This window comes from Pistacia vera, unplaced genomic scaffold (genome assembly GCF_008641045.1).
Source record: "Pistacia vera cultivar Batoury unplaced genomic scaffold, PisVer_v2 Contig653, whole genome shotgun sequence".
Classification (NCBI taxonomy): Eukaryota; Viridiplantae; Streptophyta; class Magnoliopsida; order Sapindales; family Anacardiaceae; genus Pistacia; species Pistacia vera.
Genome location: NW_022196505.1, coordinates 531,866 through 553,794, shown reverse-complemented (window position 1 = coordinate 553,794; position 21,929 = coordinate 531,866). Strand labels below are relative to the sequence as shown.

At 30.3% G+C, this 21,929-nt stretch overlaps 1 protein-coding gene and 2 long non-coding RNA genes across 3 annotated transcripts; 2 read left to right on the top strand and 1 right to left on the bottom strand.

The window, feature by feature from the left end:
• Nucleotides 1-5,671: 5,671 nt before the first annotated feature.
• LOC116111880 lies at nucleotides 5,672-7,510 on the bottom strand. The gene is made up of 3 exons (XR_004125138.1): nucleotides 7,425-7,510; nucleotides 5,863-5,939; nucleotides 5,672-5,778 (listed from the first exon to the last, which is right to left on the bottom strand). It is a non-coding gene; the product is annotated as an uncharacterized LOC116111880 (long non-coding RNA).
• A 3,837-nt stretch (nucleotides 7,511-11,347) lies between these two features.
• LOC116111890 (serine carboxypeptidase-like 18) lies at nucleotides 11,348-14,578 on the top strand. The gene is made up of 10 exons (XM_031398050.1): nucleotides 11,348-11,597; nucleotides 11,685-11,821; nucleotides 13,054-13,130; nucleotides 13,226-13,348; nucleotides 13,468-13,570; nucleotides 13,673-13,710; nucleotides 13,820-13,921; nucleotides 14,059-14,151; nucleotides 14,260-14,412; nucleotides 14,483-14,578. The coding sequence occupies exons 1-10, from the start codon at nucleotides 11,452-11,454 to the stop codon at nucleotides 14,576-14,578; spliced, it is 1,068 nt and encodes a 355-aa protein (XP_031253910.1). The 5' UTR covers nucleotides 11,348-11,451.
• A 109-nt stretch (nucleotides 14,579-14,687) lies between these two features.
• On the top strand, nucleotides 14,688-15,433 carry LOC116111908. Its single transcript, XR_004125140.1, has 4 exons — nucleotides 14,688-14,702; nucleotides 14,814-14,927; nucleotides 15,042-15,096; nucleotides 15,191-15,433. It is a non-coding gene; the product is annotated as an uncharacterized LOC116111908 (long non-coding RNA).
• The last annotated feature ends 6,496 nt before the right edge of the window (nucleotides 15,434-21,929 follow it).

The window sequence follows — 21,929 nt, the reverse complement described above, 5'->3', positions numbered from 1 at the left end:
CAAAATGACAACCACTAAGATGTATGTGTCTAAACTATAACATCACATAATTAAATGTATATTCTGGAAAAGAGAACTATAGAGCATAGGGCATGAATACAAATTGTTGAACAAAGCTTCAGAAGGCAACATAATTGACCTACCAGACGAAGCCTATTCAGCTTCTCTTTCGTAGATGTTAGAACTTAAAATACAACATATACTCAACAAACAACAATAGAACATTAAAAAGTTCAAAATAAGGAGAAAAAAAATTGTAAAGGCACATGTTTGCCACTAAATATACTAATACAAAATGAGTAGCTATCTGAAAAGATTGAAAGATTACTCTTCCAACACATGCCAGTAGGCTGAATTAACCAAACCACGGTAACCCTTCAAGAATCCAACTTATATATATATATATACAAGTAACTGAAGTAAACTGATGATGATTCAATAATCAAAATGTCAAACACTGAGGAAATCAAGAAGATGAAAACAACTGAGAATAAAAAAAAAAAAAAAAAAAAAAAAAAGATGAAAACCAAACCTTGAATTATACTAACACTGATGATGGAGTGATGGTAAAAACTCAAAAGTGAAGAAGCCAAGAAAATGTCTGATGATGAGAACCGTACGGCCTTTAGGAAGTTTTGAAGAAGAAATCAAGAAGATGCAAATTGGAGTGGAGAATTGGAGAGAAATTTATGGTTTAGACTTTTAGGGCAAAAATAATTTGGGGCTTTTGCCTCTTGAAATGAATACCCAATTCTTTTAAAATATATACTCGATACTTGAACCAAAAATTTGGGTATAGCATAATAACTACCGAAACTGACCCGAATTTTGAGGTATCCAAAAAATTAAGTTTGGTTCCGGTAACGGGTTTTTTTTGGCACAACCCTACTACCACCAACAAGCTGTGGACACACAACAACAACTGCAATTGTTGTGCGCGATCAATAGTCATTGGCTCATTGCTTTGTACACAACGGTAGAGCAACAATCTAGGGCAATGAAAAAAAAAAATAAAGATAAAAGACCTCAACTTCGTTGATTTTGAGAATACCCGAAATTAAAGAAGGGTAAGTAAGATTTTCGTTGATTCACCATGAATGTCGAAAATCAAACAATAAAGACTCGATGATTCACCAAGAATACCAAGAATTCATAAGAAACAACTCAACCATAAGTTAAACCAAATATTTAATTCAACCAAAGACTTATGCCTTAAAGGCTATAAAGACCTTTATTTATACTATAATTAACCTTAACTAGTTAGGAAAACAATAAACCAAATAATTAAACAAATCTTATTTTGTATGGAAAATATCTAAAACAACAAATCTAATTTAATTAGAACTACTAAAATAAAATAAGAATTTAGGAATAGGAAAGCGTAAATACAAGGAAATAATATAATTTTATTTCATAAAGAATTTTAATAATATATGCTCTGCATCATTCCTCCCAAGATGAAGGAAATTCGCCCTTGATTTTTTGTCTAGAACAACTCCATCTTTAACTTGCATTAATCAAAACTCTTCTAGATTTTTTCTTCAAGTGATATGCTTGAAGGAATTTAAATTTCCCAATCTTCGTCATAACATCCATCCAATCACTCCAAATGTTTAAAATAAAGTCACAAAGAAAAATTTCCTTCATCCTTGTCTTGTAGCTGTGATCATGCACATCTTCACAAATATTAATGGCAAAAGAATTTGTTCCGTAGCCATCCATGCTTACTTCAAAGCAATCTTCTTCAGGGGTGAGCATAGATAGCGGGTAGAACCGGAATCGGCGAATAGAACCGGAACCAGAATCGACACTGTGTAGGTAGGAATTGTTCCAATTTTTTGGAATCGACATTGTGTGGGTCCAGTTCCGATTCCTACATGTGTAGGAACCAAAATCAAAACCGAAACATTGGATGGGAACTTGTGGTGGGTACCCAGGATGGAACCTGCCTTTGGAACTTGGATTGAAACGAATATCAGTAAAGAATGGGAGGTCTAATGTAATTTTACATAAAAAAAGAATTAAAATGGGATTGACAGTGTTTTAAACTTTTAATGTTATATAAAAAATTTTAACAAATATATGTACATATATACTTCACCATATTAAAAACTTTAATATATATATATATATATATAATATGAAATTTTTTACATATAAAAAACTTTAATATATTATAATATTAAAGTTTTGATCAATTAAGTGTATAATTGGAATTAGAATCCAATTAAAAGAATTATTTTTGAATTAAATAGTATATTTGATATTTTGATTGAATAATATTTAGTTATTTACTTTAATTATTAAGTTTTAAGTATATCTATAGTAAATTAGTAATTAATTAATTATCTATCATAAACTAATAAACATTAGTACATTACTAGTTAAATGATTACTTGATTAATTATAACATTACATTATGCTGAGTGTTGGAAATGCAAATTTATTTAGTGATTTGGGGGTGAAACTATAAGGAATTTAAGGTTTAATGCATGATTTATGATGTAATTTCTTGCCTGTTTTGTTATCTTCCAGAATCACGGGTGTTGTGTGTGTTTTCAAGTATTCAGCTGCAAAAGAATTGATTATTCATGCTTGTTGTTTCTTTCCTTTTATGTTGTAGTTTGTTTTCTAGGGATTTGATGTAACTAATTGAAGGCTTGTGTTTTATTTTTATTCTATTTGTTTGATCTATTCTGTTATGTTCTAGATTCATTCATTGCATTTAATTCAATCTTTAGTTGATATTAGGGCCTAATCAACCTTGATGTTAGTTGATTGATTGTATGAGACAAGATTGTGTGTGGAATGATTAATTTGTAGCCCTGCACGGGTATAGATTGGTTATTGTCTTTAAGACCGTCTTGTGCTCAATGAGTTTTCATTACTAGACTAGGTTATACGCCACTAGCTAGTTTAGTTGATGGAAACACTAGGTTATTCCGAATGGCCACAGTAATACCTTAGAAACGAGAGACGTCGTGCCTATCTTGATTAGCTTTTGAAGTGGATGATTTGTGTCTATGCAAATTGATTCCTTTGTTGTTTAGACTAGGCTATACGCCACTAGCTATTTAGATGATGAAAGTACTAGGTTGAACCTGATAATGTACGAACCCTAGAATGGAGTGGGGAGAATGATAGTTTGATGGTGAACACGTAGCCTGATGATTATGATGGAGTTAGAGCCCTAGTATTCTTTGTATATGGTTGGATTTAGATTTACTTTAATGTCATTTAAATGTTTTCTTTATTTCAATTCTTATTACTTTCATCAAGGCATAGTTTCTAGGATTGCGAGAGCACCTCTAGTCTCAGTGGGATCGACCCTTACTCATGCACTATACTGCGATTGCAACTTGTGCACTTGCAAAGGATTAAATTTTGTATCTGTCACATTATAGTATGATTACTTAATTAATTATAATATTACATTATAAACATTAGTAATTTACGATATTAGTTCATTAGTTCATTATATGATTAGAAATTTAATTAATTATAACATTACATTATAGATTTATAGTAGTATAATTACTTAATTAATTATTATATTATATTATAAACATTAATAATTTACTACATTAGTACATTAATTAATTAAATTATTAGAAATTTAATTAATTATAACATTATAGATTTATAGTATGATTACTTGATTAACTATAACACTATATTATAGTTAAATTATTATTTAATTAATTATAACATTAGTTACATTACATTATAAACATTAGTAATTACAATATTATATAGTATGATTACTTAATTAATTATCATATTACATAATAGTTAAATGATTACTTAATTAATTATAACATTAGTTATGTTACATTATAAACATTAGTAATTATAGTATTATATAGTATGCTTAATTAACTATTACATTACATTATAGTTAAATGGTTACTTAATTAATTATAACATTATATCATAAACAATAGTAATTTACTATATTAGTACATTACTTAATTAAATGATTAGAAATTTAATTAATTATAACATTACTTTATATATTTATAGTATGATTACTTAATTAACTATAACATTACATTATAATTAAATTATTACTTAATTAATTATAACATTAGTTACATTACATTATGTTAATGTGAAAAATACACAAACTAGAGCGATCTGATTGACCTTGACGGAATCGGAACCGATGTGGGCATGATTACGAATAATCAGTAATGTATTGAATGTAAAAATAGTAATACAAAGGACAAAAGATTTTTAAAGTGGTTTGGCAAGTTGTAATCTTGAGCCTACGTCCACTGTTTTTCTTATTCGTTTTGAGAGCTTACAAGAAAATAATATAATTCCTAAAACAATTTGCTAACCCTTTTTCCATAGTTGGAAAGAGTTTACATACAAGTTTTTTATGAAGGAAATAGCAAAATTAAAGGAATTACAACTAAGATTGAAATGCAATTCCGATATCTTTCTGATTAAGCGCTAAGATCGCACTATTATTTATATTGATAAGATCTCTTCCGAAATATCTGGGATCTAAGCTTATCTGTGACTTGCTTGAACAACTATTGAGATTGGTCACGACTAGCTTGTGTTGGGTCGAGTTATATCTCGATGAGCTTATGCTGGGTCGGACTTGTGTTGAGTCGAATTGATTTTAGGTCAAACTATAACCTCACGAAATTCCGACTTTTCCAAACTTAATGGAAAAATCACACACAACACATTATAAAAATTACTAATTATAATATTATATAGTATGATTACTTAATTAACTATTACATTACATTATAGTTAAATAATTACTTAATTAATTATAACATTACATTATAAATAATTAAACATTAGTAATTTAATTGTCATGAATTGATTGAATTTAAGAGTTTCTTAGAGATTAGAGGATCTGTGAGTCACATTGGACACAAATGAATGATTAATCAAAAGTTGAAAACCACTAAATGCAGGTTTCCTAAATTTTTTAGGGGTGTATTTGTAAACTTTTAATGGTTTTTTTTGGTCATTTTTAAACTAATAGAAGGGTAATTGATATTTTATAGGGTACCCAAGTAAAGAATTGGAATCTGCATTTCAGGTTTCGGTTCCAGAAATCACTGGTTCCGGTTTCCTTTCCTAGGAACCGACCGGTTTCAGTTCCGGTTCCCCCAATCGTAGGGTACCCAAAACCGCTCACCCCTACTTTTTTTTTTGGTTACTAGGAGTGTTCAAACCAGCTTGTATGCACCTCGACTATTCCCCCAACTACCCTTACTTCTTCTTTAGGCATTAATTCTTCTCCAAGGAGTCCATCATCAAATTGTGATGGTTCATCATGATCATCAAAATAATCATTGAAGTGATCATCACCACTAAACTCAATTTCATCATCAACAATATTTTCAAACTCCTCTTCATCTTCGTTTTCTTGTCATTGATTAGAAGGCAATTGAGAACATTGTCTATACTTTTGAGCGGCCATTTGTTGAGTTAAGATCTCCATTTATTGAGTCACCTAGCTATTGTCAAAGCAATCATTTATCGAGTTAACATCTCCACAAAAAACAGATCTCTTTTAAGGAAATACCAACATTTTATATGATGTTCTTTCAAACAACATTTTCTATTCTCTAAGTTTCACAAAAAACACAAATAAGGATGAAACTAAAAAGCTAAAGAACTGAAGGACTCAAGTAAAATATAAGATTGATTTGCTGACTGTAAGTCTGAGATCTCGTAATCTGCTGGGTTTGTTGAATAGGAGTAACCAGAGCCAATTGGTGCATCTACAAATATTATACTCGCACTCTACAATTTTATCATTATCATACAGATTTAATTAATATCAATCCCTCACATTATACTACACTTATCAAGTTATAGATTTTGCACCTTGGTCCATGTGTGTGGGTATAAATGCAACGTTGGCAAACCTCCAGTGTAATCAGTTTCATCAAACTGTAGTGGACCTAAAAATATATTTTGACATGAGTAACATTGCATTAATTTATAAGATTAAACAATTAACAGGAAGAGGAGAGGTTTTGGAATGTAACACTTGTATCCTTATAATTGACAAACTGTTTGTGAAAATTAACGGTCATAAGGGTAAAATAGTCAACATAATAATAGATACAAGTTATTTGGTTGGGGTTATGTAAGATTACTGGGGGTTAAGTTATCTTATATTACTTGATTACCATGTTTAGTTGTCAAGTAATATAAGATGCCGGTAATCTTTGAATACCAATAGTGGTTATTATTGGTAATATTTGAGGTAATCTGATTACCTCCATTTTCTTAGGTATTCTAAGATTACCAGGGTTATCTTTTTTTGTTACAATTTTATCCCTTATTAATAAAAGTTTTGGACAATAATGCCCTTATTTTAAAATAAATTTACATTAATATCCTATCTCAATTTTACCCTTGTTTAATTAAATCTTTGGACAATAATACCCTTATATTTAAAACAATTTACAGACCACCACTGCAACCAAGCCACTACCACCACTGCCACCCAGCCACCACCGCCAACACCAAGCCAACCACCATGGACCGCCGCCGGAGTCCCTAAAAAAGAATGAGATTCGGTGGGAGGTTCCGGGAGGCTTCGATATGGCCATTTCCGGCTTTCCGACCAGAATAGATCTGGCCATTTCCGACCAGATCTAGCCTGATATGGCCGTTTTCGGGCATCAATATGGCCAGAAACAACCATATCAGAGTCTCTTGATCACGGTGAGCTACTCACGAGGACTTTCGGAGACTTTCGGCTGTGGTTTGCAGTGGCGGCAGGCAGCGGCAGGAGGTGGGGGTGATTTCATCATAAATTAAAGTTTTATATAAGTGAGGGTGTTTTAGCTAAATCTGAAATATTGGGGGTTAAAGGAAATTATTTAAAAATTAATAATAAAAATTATATTATATTAATATTTAAAAAGGGGATAATTTAGTAATTTAAATAACATACCCACCAATTCATTATCTGTAACCAAACATATTAATATAACATACCCACTAACTAACCAAACACATTTTTCTAAAGATTCCCAGTAATCTTCAAGGTAATCTATCTTTTCAGTTATCCAACATTCCCAGTAATCTAACATTTTTCCAACTAAACGCCACCTAAATGTCTTATCAAAATGTCAAAGTTTAACGTTTCTTAACCACCTAATATATTTAATATTTTAATAATTTGAGAAATATTAATATAATCCTTATTTCTTTTTTATTGTAGGATATATATATATAGATATTATATATATATATATAAGGACATATTCATCATTGTAACCTAGATTATGTGTTAGAATTAATATTTTGCATACATCCGCCAATTATAAAGGGGTAAGTATTCCATTCCTAAACCTGTGGATCTCTTTTTCTTTCACTAACATCAAAGGTGTCTATGTGAAATCTCAAAGAGACGGTTAAAATGAGAAAGATACCAGTTTGAAAGAGGAAACCATTCAAAGCAGCACAACCAGGGCCTCCAACTATATAATAAAGAAGAGGATCCACTTCAGGATTTCCTTGCACGTTTCTCACGAACAAGTAGAAAAGCTCTGAGCTCCCCACGCTAATATATCTGAGTAGTCATGCCCATAGCAGTTAGTTTAGTACTTCACTAATAAAATGTCATTCCGTCGTCAGTAGAAGAGAAGTATAGCAACAATAATGGCACTCACCCAGTTTCAAGACTGAACGGAAGAGTACCGGAAAATCCTGGTAGCGTCCGGACGATTTGGCCACAATCTGCATTTATAAAAAGAAAAACAAAGGAACAAACCAAACGTTTCAAGCTCCACCATTGGCTAAAATTTGAAGACATGATAATTGTGACAAGCAATTACTGTTTGCTCGAGCCAATCAAATTAGTGTAAACTGATTTAAAAAGTAACGTGGGAGACGAGACAAATGTAGGAAAGTTAGGTTGAGTAGAAAATTTGAAATGAAGCTCCCAACATACGGTCTAGTTTGGAATGGGGAAAAGAATATTGGGTAAGTACTGTAAGTCCACTCAATGTTTGAATTGTCTCCTAATCATTTAACTATATAATTAATTAAGAGATTATAATATAATATAATAATATTATTAATTAAATAATTATTTAATTATAATATAATATTTTAATTAATTAAATTTATAATCATTAAATTAAGTATAATATTAATATTTATAATAAAATGTTATAATTAATTATATAATTATTTAATTAAGTAATCATTTGTTTATAACATAATATTATAATTAATTAAGCAATCATTTAATAAATTTATAATATAATGTTATAATTAATTAAATTTCTAATAATTTAATTAGGTATTGTGCTAATGTAGTAAATTACTAATGTCTAAAATATAATGTCATAATTAATTAAGTAATAATTTAATTATATAATGTTACAATTAATTATGTGATCATACTATAATGTAATATTATAATTAATTAAGTAATTATATTATAAATCTTTAATGTAATATTATAATTAATTGAATTTCTAATCATTTAATTAAGTATTATACTAATGTTTATAATGGAATGTTATAATTAATTAAGTAATCACTTGTTTATAAAGTAATGTTACAATTAATTAAGTAATCATATTATAAATTTATAATGTAATGTTATAATGGACAAAGTGATTATACTATATAAATATTTAATGTAACATTATAATTAATTAAATTTTTAATCATTTAATTAAGTATTGTACTAAAGTTTATAATGGAATGTTATAATTAATTAAGTAATCACTTGTTTATAATGTAATATTATAATTAATTAAGTAATTATACTATAAATCTATAATGTAATGTTATAAATTTATAATTAATTAAATAATCATTTAACTATAATGTAATGTTATAATTGATTAAGTAATTATTTAACTAGTAATGTATTAATGTTTATTAATTTATCATATATAATTAATTAATTACTAATTTACTACAGATATACTTAGAACTTGATAATTGAAATAAATAACTAAATATTATATTATTATTCAATCAAATATATCATTTTATTCAAAAATAATTCTTTTAATAACATTAAAACACTTTTAATTGGCCTTAATTTCAATTATACACTTAATTAATCAAAACTTTAATATTAATATATTATAATATGTATTAAAGTTTTTTCTATAGTGTAGTTTATATGTAATAAGTATAATTGTATATTTATTTAATTATTTAAATTTTTTATATGTAAAATTACTAAACCCTCAATTCTTCATAGATATTTAATTTCAGCCCACGTTCCAAAACAGGATACCCGCTATAGGTTCCAAATTGGGTATCTGTTGTAAGTTCTTTTTTCTAGGTTTCAGTTCTAAAAAAAAATGAAACCAAAACTTACATGTACAGTATCAATTTTGAGTAGGTTTCAGTTATGATTCTAGTTCTATCCGCTACCCCTCACCCCTAGTTTGAATGCTCATTTTTTGCACTTTTTTTTCTTCATTACTACGTGCATGAGAATGTCCGGTTTGGTCAAAGTTGTTGAATAAGCTAAGCTGTACATACATCCGCTACCCATGCAGCTAACTATTTTTTATGATACACGTGACAAATATAAATATAGTCAAAACACCAAATCAAATTTCTGTGTCAATTATTTCAACATTTTACTACTCTTTATTTGAAATTTAATTACTAAATACATTTGAATCCATATCAACAAGATTTTAATATTCTTAGATAAGAAATTAATATGCAAGTGAGATTTGTTTTAATTCAAATAAATCATTAATAAGATATGAGTAACACTAATTCTTCTATTTTATAGTTAATTAAAAAAATTTTTTTTTCTAGATTATCACTCAATTCTTAATTTCCATCCAAAATGGTTATAAACTAAAAATAATAATAGTACATCTACAAATAATATTTTCAAATTCTTTCGTACCAACCGATCACATAATTTATATAGATATTATGTGGTCTATTTTTATATCTTTTTTCATTTTTATTGATTTAATGTTTTTGCATTATATAAATTTGTGTAGATGCAAAAAATCTACCGTCATGAAAATAGGGTCTGATCCCGTGAGGTTGAGGCCATTGACAATCCGCTGGACTTGCACACATGAAAGGGCAAACGTGAAGCTTCTAGAAAACACCGAGGTGGTGTTTGCCGTAGGCACTCCGACGCTCAAACCAGCGAGGCTGAAAGAGATTATTTGATAAGAATTAAGGAGATAAAGAATTACCAGGAGTCTTGTCGGAAGCTAAGACTACGGCGGAGGAGTCAGGTTTTTGGGAGCAAAAACTTTAGGAGCAAATATATGGTTTTGAATAGTGTAGATTGACTATGGGAGATTGCATGCCTAATGAGAGGGCAAACCTCTGTTTTTATAATGAACCCAAGGGGTTGGAATCTTAGTTAGTAAGACACTAAGTCCTATTTTGGGAGATAATCTCTATCATAAAAGAGATATAATTTTTTGACCTTATCAGATTAAGTTTAATAGTTTAAATAAGATTTGGAATCTTAATAGGACATCAAGTCCTATTTTGGGAGATAATCTCTACCATGAAAGAGATATGATTTCTTGACCTTATCAGATCAAGTTTGATAGTTTGAGTAAGATTTGGAATCTTAGTAGAAGAGGAAATAAGATGAGATTTTGATTTCCTATTTATAGACTGTTGCAGGCTAATGTACTGAAACCCAATTTAGCTTAACTTATAAGATAGCCCAACTCATAGAGTGGATGGTTCACAAAGTGATTTTAAGCGTAGGTCTAATCGGGATTGGGTTGAGACCTTAGATCAGGACATGTTTATTTCGTTATTGGGTCTCGTCAAACCCAAGACCATTTTTGGCCCTCAGAATTTGTATAGATAGTTTTCATATAACAGTACGCCTACAATCTTTCCCATTCTTTTAATGAAACATAAATATTTAACTCTTTGAGAAAAATATTTATTGAAATTAAAAAATATATATAGCTTTCAATTAGTAAAAATGTATGACAACCAGTCAATGACCATTGATTGGCCAGTACTGGCACGTGGATGTAGAATAATAATAATACCGTCTATTTCAAGTATCTAATCTTCGCCAAACCTTGGGTAACTGTTTAAAAAATGTCCGCTCCCGTGGTCCAGAAATTTTACATTATGTGTCTTCTCAGGAATGTCTGAAGCTGCAAGGTCTTCTGAAATCCTTATTTAATTATTGTGATATAGAAATCCTCATTTTTCTTGTGCGTTTTTAAAACTGCTGGTTAAGTTTATTCAAACCATTTACGTCCACACAATCGACCGCTACGTTGAGTTGACTTACAGTTATCCAATATTCCTTACCAGATTTTAATAAGAATGAAAGTTAGGAAATTCATCTTCTAATTTCCGACTCACACACGCACAATGAAAAGGAAATTTTCGTATATGTATAAATATACACTCACTTTACCAACGTAGACTTCATCATTTCACTTTGACATAAGATTAGCTCCTCGTTGTATGAATATCATGCCTTCAAATCATACCAAATTCTCAAGTTTGGTTTTGTTGTTTGTTTTTCTTTTTCTGAGAAATGCAGACTGTGGGCAAATTGTGCGGACATTGCCGGGATATACCGGTACTCTTCCTTTCAAACTTGAAACAGGGTAAGTAGTGAAATTTAATTTGGTCACTTTTTTACATTTGTGTAAAGTGAAGTAAGTTATTTTTTAAGAGGATTTTTGAAAACTCAGATATGTGAGCGTGGGGGATTCAGAGCTCTTCTACTTGTTTGTGGAGTCGCAAGGAAATCCTGAAGTAGATCCTGTTCTTTTTTATGTAGTTGGAGGCCCTGGTTGTTCCGCCTTAAATGGTTTTTTCTTCCAAACTGGTATCTCATTTATCCTCCTCTCTTATACATTCCAACATGGGGATGGGTTTATTTTTACAACCCCTTGAAGCACACTCAAAAGTTTTCAAAAACTATCGAAAATCCCCTTCTAAGTTATAATTATTGAAACCCTATTGTGATAAGAGGATTTTTTTTTTAAAAATAATTTAAGGGGAGTATTCAATAATTATAAGGGTCTTTTTTTTTTTCTTTTTCTTTTTTCTTTTTATAATTTTGAAAAGTTTAAGTGTGATAATGTTAGCTAAACAATCTTGTAAAGGGGTGTAGGAAATAAATCTTATTCGAATATATTAATAAATTACTATTTCCTTAATTAAATATGTTAGGTAAGTATGGTCAAATTTGGCTAGATGACAAAGGGTCTGTTTGGTTTAATATTTCTCATTATCCTATTCATACTATTTCTAAAATATCAGTTTATTTCTTTGTTATGAAAATATTATTATATTTTCTTTAACTATATTTTAAACCCTTTAAGTTTATTAATTTAACTAAACACCCTTAAAAAAAAATTTAGAAACTTACAAAAACACTCCCATCCACCCACATTTGCCAGATTTTAGCCACATCGTCGGAAATGGCCGGAATTTGATACAATGACGCACTACCGACTGGATCTGATCGGTAGTGCACCGATATATCATTTTTCGACCAGATCCATAGTAGATTTGGTCGAAAAGGCTATCTCGGTGCACCACTGTACAAATCCAGCCAATTGTGCGCCAATATAGTGACTCCGGCCACCCTCCGATGGTGGTGGCAGAAATTTAATGGGTGAGTGTGAGTGTTTTTGTAATTTTTAATATTTTTATTACAAGGGTGTTTAGTTATTTAACAAACTTAGGGGGTGTTTTTTAATTTTTAAATCCTACCTCGTTATTCTTACCCAACTCTAAAAATATTAAAAATTATATTCAAAATACTAAAACAAATGCATCTTAAGATAGAGTGTGATTTAGGATTATGAGAGCGTACTATTTTTATCATTATCATTATGTCACGACGTCGTTTTGTTGGATTGGTCAAATTTGGCTAGGTGACTTAGATAGAGTGTGATTTAGGATTATGAGAGCGTACTATTTTTATCATTATCATTATGTCACGACGTCGTTTTGTTGGATAGTGCTATGGGAATATATTAATAAATGCTTACATTCAAATTACAGATTTGCCCTAACTTTAATGATTACGACATATATTTTTTTATATAGGTCCACTACAGTTTAATCAAACTGACTATACTGGTGGCTTGCCATCATTACATTTGTATCCCTACACATGGACAAAGGTACCAAAATTTTAAGCTATATATGGCATTAATTTGATTAAAAAAAATCATGTTTTATGATTGTATAATGGTGATAAATTTTATTAATTTTGCAGACTGCCAGCATAGTTTTTGTAGATTCACCTGTTGGCTCTGGTTATTCCTATGCATCAACCGCTGCAGGTTTCGTCCTCTCAGACTCTAAGTTTGCAAATCAAACTTACAATTTTATGAGAACCGTGAGTGAAAGATTAATATAAAATTATGCTTAACTTGACAGAATTTTATGTTGGCACAAGCTCTCATAGATCTTAATTATATTGTGCATTTTTTTATTTTAATTTTTAATTGGAAGCAGTGGTTGAATGAGCATCCTCAATACATCCCAAACCGAGTTGTCCTTGCTACTGATTCTTACTCTGGTATTGTTGCTCCAATTGTCGTTCAAAAAATATTGGAAGGTAATTATTGAAGCCATTTTTTTTCATCAATTATAGGGGGTGTATATTTTTGCTATCAGTTTATCTAATGTGTCAATTATATATATATACATGGCATTGCAGATAATAAAGCCGGAGTTGAGCCATCAATAAGTATACTAGTAAGAATATATAAACTTATACTAATTCAGCCCTTTTGGTTCATTGTGCCAATTATGAATTTTAAATTAACGGTAATTTCTAATTATTTTCTGTGAATTAATTAATCAGGGATACATAAGTGGATCACCACATTCAGATCTTGAACTTGAAGTCAATGATGAAATGCCACAGGCTCATCAGCTGGGACTTATATCTAAAGCTATTTACGAAGTGAGTCATTGCATTTCAATAACTAAATCAACATTTTTTTTTTGTTATTAGGTCAATAATATCAATTACACTTTATATTTCGATCACTAATTCTAATTAAACATAAAATTCAATGTGTAATTAATTGCTTTTCACAGTCAGCCAAAGACTACTGCAACGGCTCTTACGTTGATTGGGATTCCACTACCATCAGTGCGGATTGCGAACAGTATTTGGAAATAATAGATAATGTATGATTGATGTGTGATCAAATTTTCTTCTTTCTTAAACTCAACTCCTTCCCTGTGATGTAAAATGTTATATACTGTATTAAGAAAGCGTTAATTTGAATATTATAGTTAACGGAACAAATAAATGGAGAAATGGTGTTGGCTCCCAAGTGTGCTACAATAAAACCAAAATCAGATAACGATAGAAGGAAGAGAAGATTTTTAAATGAAATTTCAAAACATTATCGCCTTCCACCTGGAGCAAATGACTATTGGTGCAAGGTAATCTTTATCATCAAGATTTAGCGCTTCTTGTTGATGTAATTGTTAATTTATATATGTTAATTTGCAGGATTTTGCTTATCTACTCTCTACTATATGGGCAAACGATAAAGGTGTTCAAAGTGCTCTGCATGTCCGAGAGGTATTAACATATATTCAAGAATAGTGGGAGTCAAAGAGTGGCGTAGGTGCAACCTTACCTTGAAGACTAACTATGATGTTGATATTGGGAGCAATTTTGACTATCACAAAAATCTTACAAAAACAGGCATCCAAGTTTTACTTTATGGGTAACCTTATTGGAGCTTTACAGATTCATCAAGATAATATATTTATCTTATATATAGCTTCTTCTTTTGCCCAGAATTCCTGCATAATAATATAATTGTAATTTTGTGCAGTGGTGATCATGATCTGGTTGTTCCACATATATGAACCGAATATTGGTTAACTGAACTCGATATAACTTTGGATGAAGATTGGCGACCGTGGTATGTTGGTGGTCAAGTTGCAGGGTAAGTTTATAAGTTTGCAGACTCCTTAAAATCTAATCTTTTCAACTTTCTTTAATTTGATGCAATATGACATTACATTCCATAATTATATATGCCAATGCATCTTCAATTTAGGTACACAATGAAGTATTCAAATTATGGATATCGACTTACTTATGCCACTTCAAAAGTAAGAACTAAGAACTATCTTTAGTTTCTTCAATTTGTGAGAAAGAGTTTTTTGTAAATTATTGAAGCTAATATTATGAGTAAATTTTATACAGGGATCAGGTCACTCTCCTACTGAGTGGAAAGGTAGAGAAAGTTATGAGATGTTTGAAAGGTGGATCCACTTTTATCCACTTTAGTTGGCTTCTTTACTTTCAAGATTTTCCATTAATGATCATACTCTGCAATGAGACTTTTTCTATTTATTATTGTTTTGCAAAACATTATGTTTCTGTAGTTGTGATTGCACAATTTGAATATTGTTAGTAATAAAGAGGTCGGTTGACCGAATTTTATTAGATTTTAGATACATAAACACTTGCACCATGATTATTTTGTAGTTGATGGATATGATATCAGATGTTTTTATAAATTTCAAAAAAATAACTTAGAAATGAAATTATGTGTTCAAGAGGGAGGTGAGACTATTGATTGGTATTATTGCCTAGAATTTGGAAATTAAAACAAAGAAGGTTGCCATTAGTCCCTCTTGTTATATTATATATCGAAACCTTATTATCATTCTTTTAATTACAATTTTCTTTATTACAGAATTTGCTAAATAAGACAAATTAAAAATTAATGATGTGATAAACCCTTCATTTATCATTCTAACAAATTAACTACATCAAAAACCTTCAAAAAGTCAGGGTGATTCTACATTCAAGCTTTAGTCAATTTTTTTTTCTTAATCTTGGAAATGTCTTAATGGTCGATGGGATCTTTTAAGGGGCAAAACCAATTCATATATTTTTTTTTCTTTTATTCATGCATGGAAATTGCATTAATAAAAATGTTGTGGATTTAATGTAATGAAAGTTATTATTGTAAGAATTATTCATCAAATGTGAATACAAATCAATGCATGAAATGTCAAATAATGAGTTACAAAAAACCAGTATAATATCACTGCATTCAGATCTTAATAACTCACATGTTAGTTTATAAAATACTGAATTAATAGTAAAGGGTTATACACAAACATGTTTGTGCCATAACTCTTGATTCTTGAATTTCTTAGAAAATGAACGTAAGTTTTTCCCAAAAGGCAGAGAGCGTACACAAGTCTTCATTTCTAATAACGCAAAACTGAATGATAACTTCCAAAATGGGTTTCAGTTATCTTATAGCATTTGGAAAGAGGACTTAGCCAATTTAATAATAGTTTATTGGACACTCTTATTAAAAGCCTAATAAACCCTAAGGCCTACACTTTGTTGTTAATTCATATTAATCAAATGAAGTGTAATGTGCTAAACTTTAATATGATCACATTAAACTCATTAGTATATCAGTGGACTATTAATTTACCTGGTTTTAATCAAAACTAACATATAATTAATGTAAGGCCACAATTAGGAAATTTTCCTAACATTCTCCCACTTGGGCAACATTAATTATTTTATTTTAATTTTAAGAAAAGAAAACAATTTTGACTCCCGGATAAACATAACTTTTTTAACTTTAAAGTGGCCTCTATTTTAAGAAAACAACATAGTCCAAAGATAACACTTCAACCAACAATCCAATCAATATGATTATCAATAATGAACCAAGACAATCTTTACATCTTACATCGACATAAGATCAATCCCAGATTACAATTACTAATAACCAAATTGCATGGATTAGAAATCTAGCAGTGTGGCAAGGATAACACCCCAACAAGTGATCAAAACATGTGTTGTTACCCTGTCACTCCTGATTAAAATCTCTCTTTAATCTTTATGCTTTTAAAGAAAAGCAAGAGACGTCTCATAGCTTCCAACGAAACTACACAGCTTTGGATGAAGCTTCACATCTTCCAATGAAGCTTCACAACTTCCAATGAAGCAACACAGAAGCTACTTAGCTTCCAATGAAGCTTCATAGCTTCCAATGAAGCTAGTATGTTTCAACAAATTATCTTGAGATACAAATATGAAACATACTTATACAACTGTCATTCTCAAGAGAAACCTTATTCTTGAGATACAATGTTATATTTCACCAAGCATATACAATTGTCATTCTCAAGAGAAACCTTATTCTTGAAACACAATGTTGTATTTCATCATCCATATGCGCATATGTATATGTATGCAAATAAATAAGAACTAATGATCATGATCAAAATAAAATGGCATAAGTCAACAAAAAATATGTCAAACTCCCACTAATCCAAAATATCAAAAGACCCTAAGACGCCCATGTTCTATACATGACGTTTAAAACCACATGTCTGGGTCATCTAGTTAAGGAATCAGCCAATATAAAATCAGTACTGATGTACTCTGCATCAATCCTTAAATGTTGATATTAAACTATCACAATAACTTATCATGAAAACAAAACCATATGCATTAGTGACAACAAAATACTTCCATACAGGAAAACAAGCAAATAACTCATATAAACAATGAGGTCAACAAACTTTAATCCAGCCTGTCACAACGTAAAATATCTTTCGCATGCATGTGACATTATATAATAACAATATCATATCATTTTTCATAATTTCATGGATCCACAAACACAGATATGATATCAAGTTTATTACAAATACAAATTATATCATGTAGTAGGTTGAAGAAAACTCCCACAACCAAGTGCATCAAAAACTCAAAACGCATATTATCACATGTATATAGAAATTAACAAGTTTAGCATTTTTGTTAATGAATCGACCATAATAGCCACCGTAGCATGCATTCAACTGTAATCATAGTTCTTGACCATACTAATGAGGACATAAAATATATGTAATACTTCAAGTATTTATGCGAGACAACCCCCATAAGCCATTTAAGACATATACTAAAACTTATTTAAAAAATAATAATAAGACATTTAATTTAGCTAGCTCACCATTTCTAATTACCTCTCAAGAGATTAGAAATACCAAATGTGAGCACAAAAAACAAATAGTCTAAAAAAAAATTCCTTTAATACCACTCAATGATCTATATTTAGAAAACCTCCCACTGACCTTAAAATATATATAAGCATAAATATGGAGTTTAAGGTCAAAAAATTCGTGATACAAAATCTTTACAAAAGGGCATTAGAAAACATAAGAGAAATGACATTTCTATGAAACATATTTACTCTTATGTGGAGCTCATAGCTAACAAGTTAGCCTTAAAGCATTTTAATATGCTTTTTAATCCCTTTAGCTTTAAACACTCATCTATAACAAATGAGTACAACTTTATTGAGGGAAAACGCAAGCTATCACAAACAATTAGATTTCATAGAATCAATATTATTCCTCTTAACTTCTAATAACAATAATATTAATGAGAATTGAAAACCGTCATTAAAAGCTTCCATATGAGATATTTAACTATATCAACCTTATCAACCTTTAATAGCTTTAATAATCTTTATGCCATGATACAAGGAAATAAACCTATAAAGCTTAGTATTTTCAAGAAAGCTAATGTACTAAACTTGAGTTTCCAAACAACTCAAGGATTAAAAGAAAAACTGGTATCTGCTAACTAGAAGTTTCTAGCCAATGTGAGAAAATACAGTTTTCAAAATAACATAGACAAATTTTTCTAGTCATAAATATTTCACCATACCTTTACTAGTGTGATTTTGTCTCTTAGCCATCTCAATCTGCTTAGGTGTACGAGACATAACAACTATATATGAATAATAGTTCTGTGTTCGTCACAATACTTATTACCTCAAAATTTCTTTATAACCTTTAAAACCTTCAATTAAAGCTTTAAACAAATACTTTGAAACTTTTCAAGACTCTTATATGAATCATAATATAAAAAAATATATATAGCAAAAACCCTCCCTTTAAAGGAGATAAAGGGATTGTCAAGAATAAACTAAAGTTTTATTTATCAGAAAAAGAAAACTTTTATATGCGACAAATTTTAACATCATTAAAACATGGTTTCAATTTTCAAAATTGCTAAAACAAGCATGAAGAAAATCTTCATCTTAAAAATTCACATTTTCTTGAACAAATTTCAGAGGTAGCCAAGCGAAAGAATTCAACTATATGTAGTGCATCAAAGGAGTTAAACAAATTAAGCACTACAGAAAATAATAAAAATAGAAAAATAATTTTCTTGTATCCTTCCTTCATACAAAAATGTACACCTTTTTATCCAGGGATCTCAATTTCAACATATTACCTTGATTCTCATTACAAGCAGATTGAGTCTTTAAGAAATCTAAATAAGGCAAAGCTAATAAGGACATTCGCACTTTTGTCAAGAACAAATTCTCTTCCCCTTGAAGACAAATATAAAGATCAATTATTAAATCTCATTTGTCTATTTAAGTGTTAAAGATTATCTTTAACTAATCAATTGCATGGGGAGAGTCATATGGTAAGATGAACAAGAAATAACTCAAAAGGAATATCAATACTATATTAATAATATATCACCATGGGTATTGTTCTCTTAAGTTAAAATATTGCACACTTACCTTATGTGTGGAATGCAACAAACAACTAAATCTAATAAATAAAACAATTAACAATAACGCCCAACTTTTGGATAATTAAACTCCTTTGGGACGAAAAATTACCTTGGCTACCATTGATTTATCCATGGTTTCACTATAAAATACATAAAAAAACCCTTTTGGGTAGATTACTGTATAAGGAATCAACCTTCCCAAATTAATGACAAAGAAATTTATGAGTATCAATAAATGGATTGCTTTGGCAATTATCATTTATCTCACCCATAAATCCTTCAAACATGAAATTCATGTACTTAACAACATGCACATAAATTCACTTTAATCATATTCCCACAAATGTACAACTATTCATGCATATATAAAACAACAATAATAAATAATTATAAAACATGAAAATTATGAAATGTCCTTATCAATAACATGATTATGGAACATTCTCAGGGCTGACTAATATCTTGATTCCACCACTTAAAAAAAAAAAAAAAAAAGATGCAACAGTTCAATATTACAAGCAACAAATAATTAAAATAGCTTTAGAAACTTTATAAGCTATTTTTCATAGGGATTCTCAGTGCATCACCATTAACCCCCATTTGGGCAGAGAAAAGGACATGCTATTAGTATCCCAAGTATAAAACTATAGGCAATAAATAATCAAAGTAGCTTTAAAACCTGATAAGCTACATCTTATAGGGAATCCTGGTGCATCATGATTAACTCCACTTTGGCAGAGAAAATGACATGCTATTAGGACCCTACACATAAGGTTATCAAAAATAACTAATGAGAACATATGACATTCAGAAGACTATCGGCTTTCTTGCGCAAATAAAACTTTTTAGGTCATAGTTCATCCTCCACTTAAGGGGAAAATGCATGTCAATTGTAAAATTATTCACTTATATGTGTATTAAATTTTTCAGGACCAATGCATTCACAAAATTCAACCTTATGCAACCTTTAATTTTAATACAAATAATAACCTACTTTGGCAGGAAATTATGTACATTAAAATTGAAGAATGTATCATTTTCCAAATGAATAATTTTACAAGTTTCAATGAATGCTCTACCTTAGCGAATAAACATTCTGACAACTCAAAAAATATTATCACGATACTGAGTAATATTGCCATAAACTAAAATAATGTATCGTTTATCAAATGAAAAATCTTGCAAGTTTCAATGAATGCATCACTTTGGCGATTAAACATTTTGACAACTCACAAAATTGTTCTAATGATACTAAATAATGTTGCCTTAAATATTAAGATTTATGAGATACACACTTAATTATCTCTCTAACAATCTTTAATTCAATAACCTTTTTTGGATTTTATTTCACGAGATATAAAACCCTATTATCTCTGACAATCTTAATTTGATAATTGTTCCAACCAAAAGAACAATAACTCCTCATAAATTATACTCTATATAATTTTTGCACGTAGATGGAGTATAACTTTAACAAAAATAGAGGGAAATATGATTTAAAGGTAATTTCATCTTCAACGGTACCAGAATAGGCTCATGCACAACCACATGCATCGAAAAATAGTCACACGCTCTCTCACGAGCCGGAAACATCACATCACGTGTCGACATGCCCCTATACATGCTCACGCGTGCTGCCACGTGCTGGAAGATCACCTTCACGAGTCAAAAAACATGATCACGTGCCTAAAAAGAGTCTCACGTGCATTCACGCACCAGAAACACCACTCATGTGCTTCCACGCGCCCATACACACTCTCACACACTAGAATATCACTTCCACGCACTGATAAACACTGCCACGCGCCTTCACACGTTAGAAAACCATACCCATGCGCTTTCACGTGCCACCACAAAGACACACACGCCAGCATGTGTCACCACGTGTTGTCACGCGCCCCACACGCACTGTCAACGACTTGGTTTAACTAGGTTGGGTTGACCTGGTTTTGGTAGGTTCAGGTTGACCCGAACTGACTGGATGGGTTAACTCGGTTTGGCCGAATCGGGTTAGCTCGCGTTAACCGGGTCAGGTTGAACCATGTTAGTCGGATCGGGTTAAACAACCCACTTTGACTTTTGAGAGTCGAGTTTGACCCAATTGACCAGGTCTATTGACCTGGTTTGATTTTATCGAGTCGGTTCAACCCTAATTGACTGGGTTGGGTTGACCTAACTAGGTTGGCTAACCCTAATTTAATAAATATAAAAAAAAATCCTAATATTTATAAAAAATTTTAGCCCCTAAAGGTTTGAACAATAACAATTTCACCCCTACGATCTGGAAAAATCCAGATCTGTATTTTTCGACTCCAACAATAAAAATTCAACCTTTTCCACCCTCCAATGGCTGGAAAAAGGCTCC